Consider the following 19,539-nt stretch of genomic DNA (forward strand, 5'->3'; position numbering starts at 1 on the left):
CAAACATGACATGAAGGCTGGAGACATCAACTCGGCCATGTGGGAATCCCTTGCAGAAGACCACAGGTCCTGGAGACAGGCAGTCAGGTCCTGCATCCACAGCAGTGACCCGAGGAGGAAGGACCGCTGGGAGGATCAGAGAGAGAAGAAACGCCATGGTGCATCTACAGCAGAACAACTGGACCCTTTCATCTGCCCCAGCTGCAACAAAACATGTCTCTCCTGTATCGGTGTCTACAGCTACTGCAGGCACTGCAACTTTCCAATGGTTTGACTTCACCCCCAAAGCTCACTTCTCAACAAACAAACAAACAAACAAACAACAACATATTTGTGGATAGGAAGTTTCCCTGGAATTCCAGGATCAGCCTTTGGTCCGTTTACTCATGAGTAAATTGGATGGATCTCTTGCAGTATACAGTGGTGCCTTGGTTTTCAAACGTAATCCGTTCTGGCACACTGTTTGAGTTCTGAAACGTTCAAAAACCTAAGCATTTACTTCCGGGTTTACAGCGTTCGAAAACCAAAATGTTGGTCAACGGAGATGTTCAGAAACCGAGGTACCACTGTATTTGGAATAATGATAATAAATTTATTTAAGAACATAAGAAGAGACCTGCTGGACCAGACCAAAGTTCCATCCAGTCCAGCATTCTGTTCTCACACTGGCCAACCAGATGCTCCGATGGAAAACTCGGAAGCAGGATCCGAGCAAGAGAGCAACCTCCCCTCCTGTGATTTCCAGCAAATGGTATTCAGGGCAAATGTTGGGGGTGGTGAGATTGGGGGAAGCCTCATTGCCCTAGTGGAGGTCCTAGGGTTGTATCCAGCCCTTGGCTCTTAAGAGCGACCCGGTTGCTCTTCCTTGTGGTATGCAAGTGAGCTGCTGCTCTGAAAAAGCTGTGTGACCCAAGTGTGCTATGCCTAATCGACAAAGCAAAGTTATTATTTGCATCTTTGCAACCTGCTTTCGCTCAGTTTTGAAGCAGCTTCCTGCAAACAAAGAACACGATCCTTCACTCTTTGCAAATTAAATCGGAACCGGAAGAGCAGGAAAAGCCTTATGAAACTGGATTTGAAATGAAATTTTAAAAAATCCTGCCGATCTGCTGAAAGAGACCCACAAATCAGCTCAGAGAGACCCACAAATTACGTGTCACCCCTGTCACCTGTAAAAACTATGGTTCCCAGGAGAGCCAGTGTGGTGTAGTGGTTAAGAGTGGTAGACTTGTAATCTGGTGAACCGGGTTTGCGTCTCCGCTCCTCCACATGCAGCTGCTGGGTGACCTTTAAGCAGGTGTTGTGGATGTGACCATAGAAGGTGTACAATGACTGCAAAGGGGGACTTTTTGCTTATATCATATCAACTGTTGGTTCCTTTAACCAGAGCCATGCATCTTTGTACTATAAAGGTTCGTTTTTTTCCTGGGTCTTTCCTTCCTGGGTGTGTTGTTGATGCTACAAGTAAAAGCACCGGTGACCCCCCACGGTGCTGAGGTCACAGAATCCTGCAATTGTACGTTCAGGTTTTCATTTCCACTCCCGGCATCACCTTACAGGGCCTGACAAAAGACCTCCAATGCTCACGAAAGGAGAGCAAAGCCAGTGGGATTCCAGAACCTTCGCCAAGGGCAGCAGGTTGCAAGGAAGCTGCCTCGATGCTGCCACCACGTGGCACCAGACCATGCCTGCCACGCAGCCTCCTGCTCCATGCTAGGAAGTGCATGAAGGTTGCCTTCAGATTGTCAGCACTTGGCAGGAGGGAATTCAGCTGGGCACCAGAAATCCAGGTTTGCACAATTGAAATGAATTAATAATAAATAATAAAATAATAATAAAATTATTTATACCCCGCCCTTCCCAGCCAAAAAAACCGGGCTCAGGGCGGCTAACATCAATTAAAACCACAGCAAAATAAGACACATAAACACGATCAATTTAAAATAACAGATTAAAATACAAATTTAAAAATTCAATTAAAACTGCAGGTCTCAATTTCAAAAATAACCCACCGATAAAAGATGAAGCGTAAATATTAAACAGAAGCTAACCCAAAGGCCAGGTGGAACAGCTCCGTCTTGCAGGCCCTGCGGAAAGATGCCAAATCCCGCAGGGCCCTGGTCTCTTGTGATAGGCTGTTCCACCAAGTCGGGGCCAATATTGAGAAGGCCCTGGCCCTAGTTGAGGCCAACCTAGCATCTTTGCTTTCTGGAGGGGGCGGGGGCAATGCAGCTTCTGCAAATAAAGGCCCATCCAAACTGGTGTTTTATCACACATGTATTCTGCAACATATGCTTGACACAGATTATGGGCAGCTCAGTCGGTTAGAATGCATACCCTCCAACATTTCTCTGATGAAAATAGGGACGTCCCATTGCATAATGATAATTTTGCTATTTATACTCCACAGATCTTACTGGACACTCTGGGCAGCTTCCAACATATATAAAAACATAATAAAACACTAAAAACATTGCCTTCAGACAGCTTGGGGGGGTCAGATAACTTCACACCCTCCAACATTTCTCCAATGAAAACAGGGACATCCTAAGGAAAAGTGGGACATTCCGGGATCAAATCAGAAACCAGGACGGCTTCTCTAAATCAGGGATGGCCCTGGAAAACAGGGGCACTCAGAGGGTCTGAGAATGTGGTGCTGATAATGCCAAGGATGCAGGTTCGATCCCCATACGGGACAGCTGCATATTCCTGCGTCACAGGGCATTGTTCTAAATTATCATCAGGGTTCCGTCCAACTCATGTATTCTATGATTATAGAGTGCATTAGTGGTGAATTTATGCTGCTTAAAGTTGATTTAATCCTCTTGCAAAACAAACCAATTTTTCCCTGCCCAAAACACCCCTATTATTATTATTACTATTATTATATAATGTATATAAAGCAGAGAGAACAATGGTAACAGACAAAAATTGAAAGATGAAAAACGAAAGTATAAAATGAGTAGTTGCACATGAGTTGGAATGAGAAAGTCAAAGTAAAAAGTATTCCCCCCCCCCCCCCCGATCATCAGGTATAGCTCCAGATTTCCCAGGCTTGTGATGAGGCTTGAGAGCGATGGTTCTGTTGTACTGCATGTTTCATAGAGGAATGCCAAATCATACAGAAAGTGTCTTGTCTGGAAGTTCCAGTTGTAATCTCAAATGATGTGTGATTCTCTCCATTACTGCTGCATTCCAGAGTGAGTGGTACCAAGGACCCAGAAACATCCAGATTTTGGAGGATAAGGAAAAAGACTGGAAGGGACGCCGGAAAGCACTTCCTTGATGCAACATGGCCTAACTTCCTTGCAAGCAAAACAACAAAACATTGGCATCGTCTAACCACCCTGCAAATTTTGTGCAAGCAAATCGCGACAGACGTTCAACAAACAGGTCATCTATGGTGGTTTAGAGTGAGCTTGTTTAGTTTCCACTTTTGTTGTGGAAAAGAACTATATGAGGACGTATACTTGGGTTCGAGCCCGGGTTGGGCAAAAGATTCTTGCATTAAACGAGGTTGGTCCAGAATCTGATCCTCGCGCAACCTTATCCGAAGGAGCGTCCACCCCTGTATCGCGGGAGTACGTTCACAAAGCGTTTACTCCGCAAGGCAAAGGTGTCCTCTGCAGCTCTGCTCGGGGGAAGAACAAGAGGCAAGCAGGGAAACGGAGACAGCCGGCTTCGGTTGGGGACTCCATTTCCCAGGGAGCCGCCGGGCCGGGGAGGGTGTGCCTAGTCCAGGCTGCCGCGTTTGCAGGAAGCGCCGCCGACGAGAAAGAGGAGACGCGGCAGGCGGAGCGCTCGCCTTGCAAAGGTAGCCGACTTTCCCCGGGGAAAGCGGGGGAAGGAACCACGAGAGGGACCCCCACTCCGCGAGGGTCTCCATCTCCCTCTACCCCCACCCACGCGAGGGTCTCTATCTCCCTTCCTCCTCCGCTGCTGCTCGTTGGGTGCGCGTGGATCCGTAAGGGCACCCCAGGACACCCAGGGGCATGGGTGGGGGTCCTCCTTCCTGCCTGGCTTCTACCTGCGCGCATTTACGCACGCGGAATTTTTTCCTTTTGCAAAGATTTGGTTTCTGATTGCGACCTCGTCTCTCTCGCGCAGGCTCGGGCAACCTGCTGCCTGCCCCACTGCCCCCCCCTCCGCGCGTGCCACCTGTTTTGGACTCCAGTTCCCATCAGCCCACAAAAACACAGGGGCTGATGGGAGTTGTAGTGCAAAACCTCTGGAGGGCGCCAGGTTGGAGACGGCGGCCCTGGTGCAGAAGTGGCAATCCCCTTTGGCAATGAGAAGTAGAACCATAGAATTAATTGTAGAATTGGAAGGGGGACCCCGAGGTCATCTAGCCCAACCCGTCATAAAGCAGGAATCTTCTAAAGCCAACTCCCCAATGGGTGCCCTGGTTTGTTTTGTTTGTTGCATTTACCGGTATATCCCGCCTTTTCCTCCAAGGAGTTCAAGGTGACATGCATGGCTCTTCCCATCCTCATTCAATCCGCACAACAATCCTGTGAGGTAGGCTGGGCTGAGAGCAAATGACTGGCTCTGAGGTCACCCAGTGAGTGAGTCTCTCCTTGGCTAAGCGGGGATTCGAACTCTGGTCTTCCAGGTCATAGGCCAACATGGTTCTCCTCCCCATTTCATGCGCACAACAGCCCTGAGAGGCAGGTTAGGCTAAGAGATGGTGACTGGTCCAAGGTTTCCCAGCGGGCGTCACCCACTGAGTGGGGATTCGAACCCATAGTCCAACAATGGATGCAAAGGGCAAAGAGATGGGGACGCTATTCCAGTCTAAAGGTTCTGTTCCCTTCTGGTCAGTGTCCCAGGGGCTACAAAAAGCATGACGAGAGTGCCCACTCAGGGTGAATCGGGGCCAGTGAGGAGGGGTGTGACCTGGTGAATGTTCTGGGGGCCGATTGGAGAAGCCAGGAGGGTCGCATTTCACACCCAACGCAGTTAGTAATTCGACCTCTCATTTTTCACTCCCCGCCATACAGATCTTCTCGTCATGGCTCAGCCAGCGCGACCGAAGCGCATCTTGGTGACCGGCGGCTCAGGGCTGGTGGGCAAGGCCATCGCAAAGTTGGTAGCCGAGGGAGAAGGACGGCCGGACGAGGAGTGGATCTTCGTGTCGTCCAAGGATGCTGACTTGACGTGAGTCGGTCCTCTCTCCGGGGTTGAAGAAAACCCCGCATTTGCCAGGGGGGTTGGGCTGGATGTCCTTTGGGGGTCCCTCGCAGTTCTACAGTTCTGTGAGAACTCCGGTTGCGTTTGTGAAGGCTGGCGGCTCTCGGGAGAGCCCAGGCAAGCAGGCAAGAGCAGCATCGTTCTGTAACTCATTTGGTGTATTGATCCAGTCAACGGACCTCATAATAAGAGATTATAAGGACAGAATACAGGAGTATCGAACGTCTCTAGAAATGGATAGAGCACATAGAAAGGTGCAGAAAAGGACAGACAGGGAGTTCAGGGGGACTTGAGCACCAAGCTAAGGTGAGAAGAGCCTGGATAGCTCATGGTGTTGATAATGCCAAGGTTTGTGTTGTCTAGTCTGTAAGGCTTTTTCCCCCTTCTTTCCTTTTTTTGTTGTTGTTGTAAATTTTGTATTTTTGTATATATGTATATTTCTCTCTTTTTTTCCTTCTTTTCTTTTTTGTTATGTTTTTTGCTCTTTTTTCTATTTTCTATTTTCTTCTTTTTCTGTTTTTAGTTTTTCTCTTTTTCCTTCTATAGTATGTTAATTTTGAGATTATATTTATTGAATATGCGAATTGTGTAAAGTGTATGAATGATTTTAAAATAATAAAGTTTATTCAAAATCCAAAAAAAAAAGATAATGCCAAGGTTGCGGGTTCGAACCCCGTATGAGACAGCTGGGTTGGACTAGATGATGCTCAGGGTCCCTTCCAACTCTACAATTCTATTATATATGATCTGTCATTCAGTGGATCAGGCCAATGGCCCGTCTAGTCCAGCATCCTGCTCTCACAGGCGCTGACCAGATGCCCATTATGGGAAACCAATAAGCAGGATCGGAGCATAAGAGCAACTCTCCCCTCTGGTGGTTTCCAGAAACAGGGATTTTGAAGTATTTCTCCCTCTTAACTGTGGAGACAGAGCACACCTGTCTTGGCTAGTAGCCATCGATTGCACTCTCTTCCCTGAATTGGTCTAACGCTCTTTTAAAGCCATCCAGGAAGGTGGCCATCGCTGCATCCTGCAGCAGCGAGTTCCGTAGCTTAACTCGGTTTGGGGTAGAAGAGTTTGAAGAGTTTGGATTTGATATCCCGCTTTATCACTACCCGAAGGAGTCTCAAAGCGGCTAACATTCTCCTTTCCCTTCCTCCCCCACAACAAACACTCTGTGAGGTGAGTGGGGCTGAGAGATTTCAGAGAAGTGTGACTAGCCCAAGGTCACCCAGCAGCTGAATGTGGAGGAGCGGGGACGTGAACCCGGTTCCCCAGATTACGAGTCTGCCGCTCTTAACCACTACACCACACTGGCTCTCTTAAGTTTAGGGAAAAAAAGTATTTCTAAGGAGGGATCCACAGAGCGGCAGCACTGCCTCCGCGCACACGATTTGTGGCAGCGTGGAGAACGTTGCTGGGCGCAGCCTTGCAAGCCTTGCTTCTAATCATCTTTTGAGTATTTTCCTAAGGCTGCCTTGAGGCGGAGGGATTAGGAAAGGCAGGTCAATGCACACCTGACTCCCTGCACAGTCCGGGTGGCGCAGCTTTGCCTAAGGGAAAGATGCTTCCTTCTCCATCCTCAGCCCCTCTCTTCCCTTCCAGGGACGCTGCCGCAACCGCAGCCCTTTTTGAGAAGCGCCGGCCGACTCACGTCATCCACTTGGCAGCCATGGTGGGCGGCCTTTTCCGGAACATCAAGTACAACCTAGATTTCTGGGTAAGGGTGCTGGTCTCTCTATTGCCCTCTTCTTCCTGGTAGTTAAAAGCATGTGGGGCATTGCCCCGGGGGAACCCGGTTTCTTTTTCCTTGTTCCCGCTCTCCCCGCTCTAAGAAAAATAGTTCATCAGTGTATAACACCTTGTTTGCAGGATTGGAACCAGCTGACAATCTCCCACAAGGTCAAGGTTTTTGGTACTAGTGCTTAAAGCAATGGCTCTCAAGCTTTTTTCTCTGGGCCAGAACAAAAAATTGCTTGTGCCACACCAAATTTTTAATTAGAATAATTAATTTTAATTAGAATAATTAAATTACCATTAGAATAATGGAATTGTGGGGTTGGAAGTCATCTAGTCCCACCCCCTGCAATGCAGGAATCCTATGCCCAATGTAGGGCTCGAACCCACGACCCTGAGATTAAGAGTCTCCTGCTCTGCCGACTGAGCTATCCTTGCTGCTATTGATAAGAAATGCATTGGAAAACACAAAGAGACCACTCCTAGCAGTGCTTGATTTATAACAACTACTTTGTAAGATGACCACAGGACATCCGGAAAATATAAAACAGCTGCAGCTTCATGTGAACATGAATCATTCCCAAAATATGATTACAAATGAGCCTCTTACAGATGTACCTTAAATACAAACCCCATGAGAGGTGTGAACTTGTTTTTGCAGAGTAATCTCATTTATAAAGGTAAAGGGGCCCCTGACCGTTAGGTCCAGTAGCGGACGACTCTGGGGTTGCGGCGCTCATCTCGCTTTACTGGCTGTGGGAGCCAGCGTACAGCTTCCGGGTCATGTAGCCAGCATGACTAATCCGCTTCCGGCGAACCAGAGCAGCGCACGGAAACACCGTTTACCTTCCCGCCGGAGCGATATCTATTTATTCACTTGTACTTTCCCGTGTTTTCGAACTGCTAGGTGGGCAGGAGCTGGGACTGAGCAACGGGAGCTCACCCTGTTGCGGGGATTCGAACCGCCGACCTTCTGATCGGCAAGCTCTAGGCTCTGTGGTTTAGACCACAGTGCCACCCGCATCCCTCTTAATCTCATTTATATTAGGTCTAATTGAGACAAACTCTCACCTCCTCATCAACACAAGGAGGCCTCTCCCTTTTCTGATCCGTCACATTTGTCAGAGTTGAAAATCCCCGTTCGCGACGATACGTCGTGGAGAGCTGCAAAAGCACAGCCAGTGCTCTTGAACACCTATCCATATCCTGCAAATTAAAAATAATGTTTTGGTGCTATACTATGCTACGCTGAAATGTTAAAACGTTTCTTTGATTGCCTTGAATTTTCCTGCCACGCCAGGCACCAAATAGCTTGGGGACCAGCAGACTAGAGAGACCGCCTTATATACCTGGTACAGAAGTCTGAAATGGCTGCAGGGCACCAGGTTGGGGCAGCTTGCCCTAAGGAGAGTGTGTCCTTTACCCCACAGAAGCCTGAGAAAATTGCTCCCCTCCCCTTTTCTGTCCTAGCCACCTGCTTGGCACAAGCCTGTAGCCTTTATTTTTTATTTTTCATTGCTGCAAGAGATTAATCCTCCGCTGCTGAGGAGAGGTGGTTCTCCATCTGCTCCCTACAGATGCCTGCCTCCTCTCTCTCTTCCCCTTTCCCCCCTCTCCCGGATACGAGAAGCTTCTAGGGGTCAAGAGACGCACGTCCACAGACTCTCGCACGCAAAGAACACATTGCACGGAGTTGGGTTTATTTGCTCTCAGGCGGAGCTGTGCAAACCTGCAGCCGCGTCATCCTTAATCCCAAAGGTCTGCTGCAGGAAGCAGAGAAAACTACAGATCCCAGCATGCCGTGCTCCTCCTGAGCTGCCTCCCCCAGCTTGGTTTTGGGGGTATGGCTTCTTCGCTGACCTGTGGTCGGACCGGGTGTGCTCCTTGATGCTGACCAAACTTAGCCTCCTGATGTATATTTTCCTCCAGAGTTAATGATAACTAGATTACTTCTGGTCAATGAGCCACCATAGGCACTAGAGGGCCGTGAAATTTTTTGTCCTGGTCGGTTGCCACATGTGATTCCCCCCCCCCCCCCAGATCTCTTACCCCACTCCTGTGTGCTTGGGAAGGCTTCACGATGTTTGAAGTGAATAATTGCACCTTTAGAAACCCACGAAATGAAATGAAAATCCTTTACAGAAAAGGAGGAGAAATTGCTGGGATGTGCTTTGACATGTGTTCGATGCGTGGTTTCAAACTTAACCGTGCACAACTGTCCCCTCTGGGCGGAGGGGGGGTCCCAGAGTGGTTGCCGTGGGCACCAGATACCCTTGCAAAGGCTCCCTGTCCTTAATCTTTTAAAACTAAGTGGGTTTGGTTTTGGGGAGGGGTGATCTCCTTCTATTTGTTTGTTTGTTTTGGGGCGTGAGTGGCGCCGTGGCTTAAACCACAGAGCCTAGGGCTTGCCGATCAGAGGGTGGGCGGTTCGAATCCCTGCCATGGGGTGAGCTCCCGTTGCTCATTCCCTGCTCCTGTCCACCTAGCAGTTCAAAAGCACATCAAAGTGCAAGTAGATAAATAGGTACTGCTCCGGCAGGAAGGTAAATGACCCAGAAGCTGTACGCCGGCTCCCTTGGCCAGTAAAGCGAGATGAGTGCTGCAACCCCAGAGTCGTCTGCGACTGGACCTAACGGTCAGGGATCCCTTTACCCTTTACGTTTTGCAGGGGGGAGCGGTCGCCATTGCTGACTTTTGGAGATGGGCTTCTGAGCTGTTTCTCTTACGTAAAAATCCATATCTTGTGTTGCCCACAATACGGTCCTAGATTTTTGCCTGCAGAAATCTTGGAGACCCTTAACCCCCCCCTCTTTTTTCTCTCTGGCCAGCGGAAGAACATGCACATCAATGACAACGTCCTGCACTCAGCATACAAATCTGGTGTCCAGAAGGTGGTCTCCTGCCTCTCCACTTGCATATTCCCAGACAAGACCACCTACCCGATCGACGAGACCATGGTAGGGGCTGCCTCCTGATCTGAATGCTCTCTGCCTTTTTATTCACTAGAGCTCATCTGGCATAGTGGTTAGAGAGTGGGGAGACCAGGGTTCAATTTCCCATCCTGCTATGCAGCTCGCTGGCTGACTTGGAACCAGTCCCGGTTCTTGACTTAGCCTACCTTGCAGGTTTGTTGTCCTAGTTGTTGGCCTGGCCAACCTCACAGGGTTGTTGTGGAGATAAAACGGGGAGTTGCGGGGAACGGTGTATACCACCTTGAAGGAAAAATGGGATAGATATGTAAAATGTAACAAATAATCATATTTTAAAAAGAAGTTGGAAGGCTGTTCTTCCAAAAAAGGGAAACCTGGGTTCCGTGACCTGCAGAAAGTACCGTATTTTTCGCTCCATAAGACGCACCTAGTTTTTAGAGGCGGAAAGGGGGAAAGTCCTGTTTTTTTGAGGATCAGCTCAAAGTGGTGCAGCTTCTTTTGCAAAGGGAAAAGCCCTGCTGTTTTGAGGATCAGCTGAAAGTGGTGCAGCTTCCTTTGCAAAGGGAAAAGCTGTCAGGGTTGAGCCAGATGAGGAGGAGTGGTGGCAAGCCCCCCCTGGTGAGGCTGCACCCACGGAAGAACCTGGGGAAATGGAGGAGTTCGTACCTGGAGAAGACTGGTGGCGGCACTCCTCGGAAGAGGAAGAGTCAGATGGAGAGGGGGAAAGACCAGAACAGGAGGAGGAGGAAGTTGAGCCAGAATCAGGCCCTTGTGAGGAGAGAAACAGCCCTTCCCCTCCTCCCTTCTCAGCTGTAGAGCGTGGAACTGAGAGACGCAGGGAACAATTAGAGGCAGCTGCATCTCGTAAGAGACGTGGTTGCAGGCCAGCTACTTAACAAAGGCTAGCACCTGCAACTGACATGCTGAGTGCGTGGTTGCTCTTGCTCGTTCTGTTCCTGACTCCTGGCTTGTTCCTGATCCTCGGCCTGTTCCTGACCCTCGGCTTGTTTCTGACCTCGGCTTGTTCCTGACTCCTGGTTTGTTCCTGACCCTTGGCTTGTTCCTGGTTCCTGGCTTTTCCCTGACTGACTTGGCTGGTTCCTGACTTGGACTGTTCTGACTTCGGCTTCTCCTGACCCCTACTGATACCTGACTTCAGCTGGCTTCTGACCCGGACTGTTCGACCTTGGCTTATCTGACTGACTGCTGTGCTACAGCACGCCAACTTGTTGGCGCCCTAACAAAAGCCCTGTTTTTTTGAGGATCAGCTCAAAGTGGTGCAGCTTCTTTTGCAAAGGGAAAAGCCCTGCTTTTTTGAGGATCAGCTGAAAGTGGTGCAGCTTCTTTTTCAAAGAGGAAAAGCCCGTTTTTATGGGGTCCAACTCACAGTTCTGCAGTTTCTAGTCCTACAGCCATTTCTACAGTTTCCAGACAGATAATCTAATCCGCCAGTCCCATGTCGCTGGGGAAACAAACAGCCTCCCTCTGCATTCAACAATGAAGGCCTGGGCAAGGGGGCATGGAAAGGGAGCCTTATCTCTCTCCTGATCACTTGCTGAACAGCTGTTCAGCGGCTTCCTTTCAACACCCCCTTCTCTCTTTGTAAAAAAAAGAGCACAATCTGCTTTTGGCCCCTAGGCAATTCGGCTTCAGGGACTATGCATTCGCTCCATAAGACGCACAGACATTTCCCCTTACTTTTCAGGAGGGAAAATGTGTGTCTTATGGAGCGAAAAATACGGTAATTGTGGTGGCCTTCTGTGATCAGGGCGGAGTCTGCTGCCACATTGCCACTGCCCCCCCCCCCATTCATTCAACCTAAGTAAGAATATATAGAGAGATTTTGACTCAGCTTGCTAAATCATAGATCCAGAGAATTGTAGAGTTGGAAGGGACCCCAAGGGTCATCTTGTTCAGCTTCCTGCAATGCAGGAATCGCAGCTGATATTCCTTCCCTCGTGAACCTAGAGGTCATTCTGTCCTTACGCAGCCTGATTCTGGGGTTTCCAGCAATGGGGAGTGGGTGCTTCGTGGGTGGTGATCCCGAATTTGACCCTGGGACATTTCGAACTCCCTGATCCAAACTGATGCTCAGCCTTCTCTTCCAGATCCACAACGGTCCCCCGCACAACTCCAACTTCGGGTATTCCTACGCAAAGAGGATGATAGATGTTCAGAACAGGTAGGTCCCCTCCACTACGTCCCACCCCAGAACACCTCTGCCACGCCCTCACCTGCCAAACAACTACCCCTTACCTCCCGATGTTATCAACTTCCGAAGAAATTCATTAGCAGCATGTTGGTATTTCTATGGGCTCTGTGGTTTTTCCTTTAAAAAAATTTGATTAGTTGGATCGATATTAATCTGCTGATCATCCCCTGTAAAAGAAAGCTCAGGCGGCGAGTGTCGACAGACGTTGAGCCACAGCGAGGTCACCTGAAAAACAAGAGGGAGGTGATCAGCATTTGCAGGGGATCCCTGGAGTTTGAAGTGCAAAACTATAAATATATATATATACAGTGGTGCCCCACTAGACGAATGCCTCGCTAGACGAAAAAGTCGCTAGGCGAAGGCATTTGTCTAGACTCTAGCGGAAGGCTGCCCCGCAAGACGAATTTGTCTATGGGGCTGCCTCGCAAGATGAAAATTTTTCGTCTTTCTTTTTTCGTCTAGCAAAAACCGCGGTTGCATTGCCACTTTGCTAGACGAAAAAACCGCTAGACGAAAAAATTCGTAGAACGAATTATTTTCGTCTAGCGGGGCACCACTGTACAGTCGTACCTCGGACGTTGAATGGAATCCGCTCCGGAAGTCCGTTCGACTTCCAAAACATTTGAAAACCAAAGCGCGGCTTCCGGTTGGCTGCAGTTATTTTTTTTAAAAAAAATCCAACTCGTTATAAATCATTTTCCAAAGTAGCCTTTCAAATTTCAGCAGCGTCTGGAGCGAGGCCAAAACCCACCGCCTCTCGTTTTCTGTTCTGTCAGAGCAGAGAGTCAGTCATAGCACCCTGCGGTGCTACCCCCCCCCCCCCCGGTTTGGCGCCGAGTTCGAGGGAGGCAGTCGTGATGCCCTAAATCTTCCTCGGTTGCTGTAAGGCGGCTTCCCCCCTCGCACAGTGCCAGGGACCGAACCTTTTCTACGCAGCGGATTCCGGCCTGTTCTCCAGGAAGATTGCTAGCATCACACACGCACACACACACACCCCGCCCTGCCCACTTTCTTTCCTCAGGGGTTATTTTGAGCAGCATGGGTGCCACTTCACCGCCGTCATTCCCACCAACGTCTTCGGTCCCCACGACAACTACAACATCGAGGACGGGCATGTCCTGCCGGGCCTCATCCACAAAGCGTACTTGGCCAAGGGTGAGTGGGGCTGGGTGTCCTTGGGGCCCGAAATGGGAGAGGGCGGCCGTCAGGCTACAGGGGGGCGGGGAAGCTGCCTCCCATGCAGCGGCGCTTCTTGAACTCGGGTCTGCAGACGTCGTTGGACCACAACTCCCATCATCCCTAGCTAGCGGTGGTCAGGGATAATGGGAGTTGTGGTTCAACAGCCGCCAGGGACCCAATTTTGAGAAGTACTGCCTTACAGCCTCCCCGGCAACTCTGTTAGGGGATGGGATTACAGTGGTACCTCAGAAGTCGAAAGGAACCCATTCCGGAAGTCCAAAACGTTCTGAAGCCGCAGAAGTCACGTCGGACGTTCGGGTTCTAAAAAACGTTCGTAAACCAGAACACTCACTTCCGACTTTGCGGCATTTGGGAGCCAAAACGTCCAACTCGCAAGGCGTTCGGGATCCAAGGTACGGCTGTACTCCCATCGGTAGACTCTTAATTGCAGGGTTGTGGGTTTGAGACCCATGCTGGGCGTTGCAGGGGGCTGGACTAGATGACTCTCGTGGTCCGTTCCAAGATGCACGTGGTCAAATTGACTTCTGTTTGCTGCGTGCCACGTGTGTTCTCTTGCACAGCGGTGGGGAGACTTTTCCAGATGGAGGGCCTGGTTCTTTCTTGGTTAACCCCACGAGGGCCACGGGCCTGTGGCGGGTACGACTGAGGCTACCTCAGGTCCACAGCATGGCATGGCAGGTTTGCAGCCCCTGGCAAAGCATTGGCGTAACCATGGCCGTCTTAAGTGTATCCGGCGCCGTGGTGCAAAGATCCCTCCGGCACACACACACACACACCCGGCAACTTCAAAACAAGGGAGGGGGCAGTGGGAAATGTCCTCTGCCTCCCCCACCACCCTGATCCCCGGTGTGGTGGCAGCAATCAAGCAGGAAAACGTGCTGGCGGACATGCTCTCAGCGTCGGGGTGCCCGAGAACGCAGCCGGGCAGGCTGAGCACCGCCTTTCGCCAGGAAGCAAGAGGAGGACAACAACCAGGAGCAGGGCCATCTTTAGCAGATGCAGAGGTGCACAGCTTCCATCCTAAGCCTCTGCGGGAATCTCTCCTCCTACGGAGGCTTGGGAAGGAAGCTGCACGCCCCCAGCCATATAGTTGGTGGGGCACAGCTGGAGGGCGTGCAGGGAAATAGGAGGCTGCTGGCAAAGCCGCACAGCTCCCCCACTCGCTAGGGCGCCCCTCAGAGGCCGGAGCCCTGGTGCGACGCACCACTAACACCAATGGGAAATACGGCACTGGGCAAAATGTATTAGAGCAGGCATGTCCAACAGGTAGATCGCGATCTACCGGCAGACCACTGGACGTCTGTGGTAGATCACTGGTAGATCAGTGGCTCCCTCCAAAGAAGCTAAAAAACTTTGGCTCCCCTAAAAAAAAGCTCAACATCTTTGCCCTGCATCCCTAAAATGACCTGAACCACCAATAACAGGACTTTCCTTCCTAAAAAAAAAGCTGAACGTTGCTTTTCTCTTCCCTAAAGAAGCTCAACAACTTTTATGTGAACCCCCAAAACAGGGCATTCCTTCCTAAAAAAAAAGCTCAGCAGCTTTCACCTGAAAGGGGGTAGATCACTGCCAGTTTTTAACTCTGTGAGTAGATCACAGTCTCTTGGGAGTTGGCCACCCCTGGATTAGAGTATTGGACTAGGACCCGGGGGACCAAATCCCCTCTCAGCCTCGATGCTGAGTGACCTTGTGAGACAGTCATAGAATTACAGAACTGTGGAGCTGAAAAAGACCTTCAGGGGTCCTTTAGCCCAACGCCCAGCAACGCAGTCACCGTCTCCTAGTCAAACCTACCTCACAGGATTGTCGTGGGGTTGAACTGGGGAAGAGGAGAACCACTGTGCCACCTTGAGATCCTTGGAAGATTTTTATTTAGTTTTTGGTCAATATTTTTCTTATGGTCCTTGGGGAATAAAGGTGATATGTAAATAACAACTTTATTGTATTGTATTGCGGCTGAGTGTGGGGGCTGAGTTTGGGCATGAGAAAGGGGTCTGTGATCCTAGGGTCACATTTGATCCCAACACAAGAAGAGGAAAGGAATAAGGATGCTCTCTAACTGGTCGTTTTCTCCACTCGTCTGTAGAAAACGGTACGGCTCTCACTGTCTGGGGGACAGGAAAACCCAGGAGGCAGTTCATTTACTCTCTGGTAAGCTGGCTGGTTGAAAGGGAGAGTTGTCAGGAAAAAACAGCACGGGGGAAATATAAGCAGATCCCAACTGATGCATGAAGCTAGAAGGTGTGCAGAGGAGGGCGACCAAGATGATAAAGGGTCTGGAAACCGAGCCTTATGAGGAATGGTTGAAGGAGTTAGGGATGTTTGGAGAAGCCTGAGAGGTGATGGGATAAAGGTAAAGAGACCCCTGACCATTAGGTCCAGTTGTGGCCGACTCTGGGGTTGCGGCGCTCATCTCGCTTTACTGGCCGAGGGAGCCGGCGTACAGCTTCTGGGTCATGTGGCCAGCATGACTAAGCCGCTTCTGGCAAACCAGAGCGGCGCACGGAAACACCATTTACCTTCCCGCCGGAGTGGTACCTATTTATCTACTTGCACTTGACGTGCTTTTGAACTGCTAGGTGGGCAGGAGCTGGGACCGAGCAACGGGAGCTCACCCCGTCGCAGGGATTCGAACCGCCGACCTTCTGATCAGCAAGCCCTAGGCTCTGTGGTTTAACCCACAGCGCCCCCCTCGTCATCTTCAAATATCTGAAGGGCTGTCCCTTGGAAGATGGAGCAGGCTTGTTTTCTGCAGCTCCAGAGGTCCCTTTGTCTCGGAGGGTTTGCAAGGGGCAGGCAAGTGTTTGAGGACTAGGGTGGAGCAGCCTTAACGCTGCGACACCCCCAAGCAATGTTGTACATGGGACCGTGTGAAGGTGGGGGCACCTCAAGGCTTAAGCAGAATATCTAGTCTCTCGTCGTAGATATCTAGTCTCTCGTCGTTGCAGGACTTGGCTCGGCTGTTCCTCTGGGTCCTGAGGGAGTATGATGAAGTGGAGCCCATCATCTTGTCAGGTGAGGCCCTCCCCATGCAGAATTGAACACCTCGCCCCCCCCCTTGACCCCAAAACCAGCATTTAGACCAGGAAACGCTTTTGAATGCTGGGTCTCAGTCTCAGGATGTGGGGCTTCGTTACAAAACTTCTCCTCTGTCGGAGGCTTTTGAACGGAGCTTGGATGCCCATCCCTTGCTTATTCTTCAGCTGAGATTCCTGCATCTCGGGGGGTTGGGCTAGATGACCCCCAGGGTCCCCTATAATTCTGTGATTCTATGAGTCAATGGAATGGCATGCCCTGAACTCTCACACCCCTCCTTCCTTTTCCTATCCAGCCAGGGCAGTAGCCTCTTTCAACTCTGGGGGCCACATCTGCCCATTGGCGGCCTTTTCGGGGCCACAGGCCCGTAGATCTCCATTCCCAGAGCAATTTATTCCATTTTCACACCATTTTCTGAACTCTTGATTTCTGCCTTAAGTTTGAGCTTTCACGTGAGCCAAAAGCCGCTTCCAGAAATCCAGTGGGATCGATTGCTCTCCTTCCTGTGCTGTTTGCAAATGAGAGTCCCCCCCCCCACAAGCAGGTTAGCATAGAATTCAGTGCTAACCTTGTGCCATATTCCGCCGCGAGTGGAGGAAATCCATCTCTCAGAATTCAGGAGGAAGCAGGCTAGTGGGCGTCAGGGTGACCTATATAGCCCTGGGCAGTGGAGTTCACTTCCGTAACGGTGTTGTTTTGCTTCCTGTCTGTTTAGTCGGAGAAGAGGACGAAGTCTCCATTCGGGAAGCGGCCGAGTGTGTGGTGAGAGCAATGGACTTCAAGGGAGAGCTCCTTGTATCCTTCCACATGTTTCCCAAGGCCCTGCAGCCCCTCTCGAGGGCGCCGCAAGGCCAGTGTCCTTTTCTGGGTTCGCCTCCCCTCTTCTTACGCAAAGAGGGTCTCAGTGCAGATGGTCCCACTCTTCCCCTTGAGGCTGTTTCCTCTGCTGGCAAAAAGCAAAGGCTTCCGTATGGTCCCTGCATGTCTTCTTCCCTTCCCCAAAAGGGCAACTGATGCCAATGAGGGCGTTTTTTCCCCATTGGGAAAAGGGTTTACCAACCAGAATGGCACCATCCTCCCACTCCAAGCTGAATTGGGGCCTTGTGCAGCCACTATTCAATTTTATTTTATTTTCAAAACAAACTACTACAGAATCTCCTTCTCATACAGGTGAAACTCGAAAAATTAGAATATCGTGGAAAAGTCCATTTATGTAAGCAATTGTTTTCATTAGCTACTGGAGTTTAATATATGAGATAGACTCATGACATGCAAAGCGAGATACGTCAAACCTTTGCTTGTTATAATTGTGATGATTATGGCGCACAGCTGATGAAAACCCCAAAGTTGAAATTGTTAATTTAGGGTTCTCATCAGCTGTACGCCATAATCATCACAATTATAACAAACAGAGGCTTGACATATTTTGCTTTGCATGTCGTGAGTCTATCTCATATATTAGTTTCACCTTTTAAGTTGAATTACTGAAAGAAACAAACCTTTCCACGATATTCTAATTTTTCGAGTTTCGCCTGTAACTCTTCCACCCTGTGTGTCGTTTCACCTTTCAGAGCAGGGTCTCCCAAACTTGGGTCTCCAGCTGCTTTTGGACTACAACTCCCATCAACCCAGTTGGTCATGGATGATGGGAATCGTAGTCCCAAAGCAGCTGGAGACCCAAGTTTGGGAAACGCTGTTTTTAGAGGAAGGGATGGGGAACCATTTCCGGGCCACATGGCAATGGCGGGCGAGACCAGAGCTGTGCTCCCCCCCCCCGGCAAATCAACAGAAAGAGAAGTTTTTTTCCCTTTTAACTTGGGCCCCTTCCTAGTTCGATACAACAAAGTCGGATGGGCAGTTCAAGAAAACAGCCAGCAACAGCAAGCTGAAGAGATACCTCCCCGATTTCCAGTTTACACCGTTTGAGCGAGGTGAGAAAAGTGCAGCCAGGGTTGAGATGGGAGCGGCTGCAAATGAGCTTAAACCAGGGTGCCATTTATCCCGAGAGCAGCTGCTCTCCAGGGTTATGATCCTGCCCAGCCTTCCGGCGGATTATGCTTGAGCAACAGCAACGGAATCGCCAAACCCAGAGGTCCACCCCTGTCCTGCAACCTGCTGCTTCCCTCTGAGCAGCTCAAGTCCCTTGCCCAGTAACTAGCAAAAGAACCTGCTTTACATTTATTAAGAAGTTCCTACATCTTGATAAAAAAAACAAACCAGCCTATCTCAGGGGTTTACATGAAAAGATAGAGAAGCATGCATTAAAGGTAGCAATTGGACATGATAAAATTTCGCAACGTGGGTAAAAATCAACAGCTTCAAAAATAAATATGCCCAATACAATTGGGTAGCCTTGACTGAACAAAGAGGCATTGAAAACGGAAGGGATTCCAGAGCAAACAGGTGAAACTCGAAAAATTTCCATAAACAGCGTTTCCATAAAAAATTTCCATAAACAGCGTTTCCATAAAAAATTTCCATAAACAGTGTTTCCGTGCGCTGCTCTGGTTCGCCAGAAGCGGCTTAGTCATGCTGGCCACATGACCCGGAAGCTGTATGCCGGCTCCCTCGGCCAATAAAGCGAGATGAGCACCGCAACCCCAGAGTCGTCCGTGACTGGGCCTAATGGCCAGGGGTCCCTTTACCTTTAAGGAGCTTAGACGTTGTCTGTTCCTCTGGAAAAAGCAGCTCTCCAACCTCACAAAATCTGGATGCCATTGGCCCCAGCTGATTGTTCTTCTCTTCTTCCTGCAGCCGTGAAGGAAACATGCGACTGGTTTTGCGCCAACTACGCCATCGCCAGGAAATGACCAAAGGAAAGGAACCAGAGTGGCCAAACAGCGGCCAGCACTGCTGTCTGCAATTTTTGCATCAAACTCAGGTTTTTTGTTTTGCTGGAATAAAGAATGAGAACAAAAGGGGCCGTTTAGGGTGCCGGGATAGTGTAGAAGCCACGCTTTTTCTGGCTGTGTGGTGACTGTTTAGTTTAGCTCTTTAAAGATGGCACAGCTTGCTTATTTATGGAGCAATTTACAGAATTTGTGGTGGTGGCATTCGCATTTTTAGAGAGCAGCTTTCAGCACTCTAGGCGGCTGGAGGAAATCTTGGGAGAGGGGTGGTGGCAGGCACGCGGTACTCTTCCCCTGTTCACCATAATCGGCCTCTGTGACCTGTCCTGTTGCACCAGAGTCCTTTCTTGGAGCGGAGCGCTGCTAACCTCACCAAGGTCACCTT

At 49.9% G+C, this 19,539-nt stretch overlaps 1 protein-coding gene across 1 annotated transcript; it reads left to right on the forward strand.

The window, feature by feature from the left end:
• Positions 1 to 4,994: 4,994 nt before the first annotated feature.
• On the forward strand, positions 4,995 to 19,120 carry TSTA3 (tissue specific transplantation antigen P35B). The gene is made up of 10 exons (XM_033155941.1): positions 4,995 to 5,157; positions 6,796 to 6,910; positions 9,756 to 9,884; positions 11,966 to 12,039; positions 13,091 to 13,224; positions 15,356 to 15,420; positions 16,218 to 16,284; positions 17,021 to 17,100; positions 18,137 to 18,236; positions 19,060 to 19,120. Exons 1-10 carry the CDS (start codon positions 5,012 to 5,014, stop codon positions 19,113 to 19,115), a joined length of 966 nt encoding a protein of 321 aa, XP_033011832.1. The 5' UTR covers positions 4,995 to 5,011; the 3' UTR covers positions 19,116 to 19,120.
• The last annotated feature ends 419 nt before the right edge of the window (positions 19,121 to 19,539 follow it).

The sequence above is a fragment of the Lacerta agilis genome, chromosome 7 (assembly GCF_009819535.1).
Source record: "Lacerta agilis isolate rLacAgi1 chromosome 7, rLacAgi1.pri, whole genome shotgun sequence".
Classification (NCBI taxonomy): Eukaryota; Metazoa; Chordata; class Lepidosauria; order Squamata; family Lacertidae; genus Lacerta; species Lacerta agilis.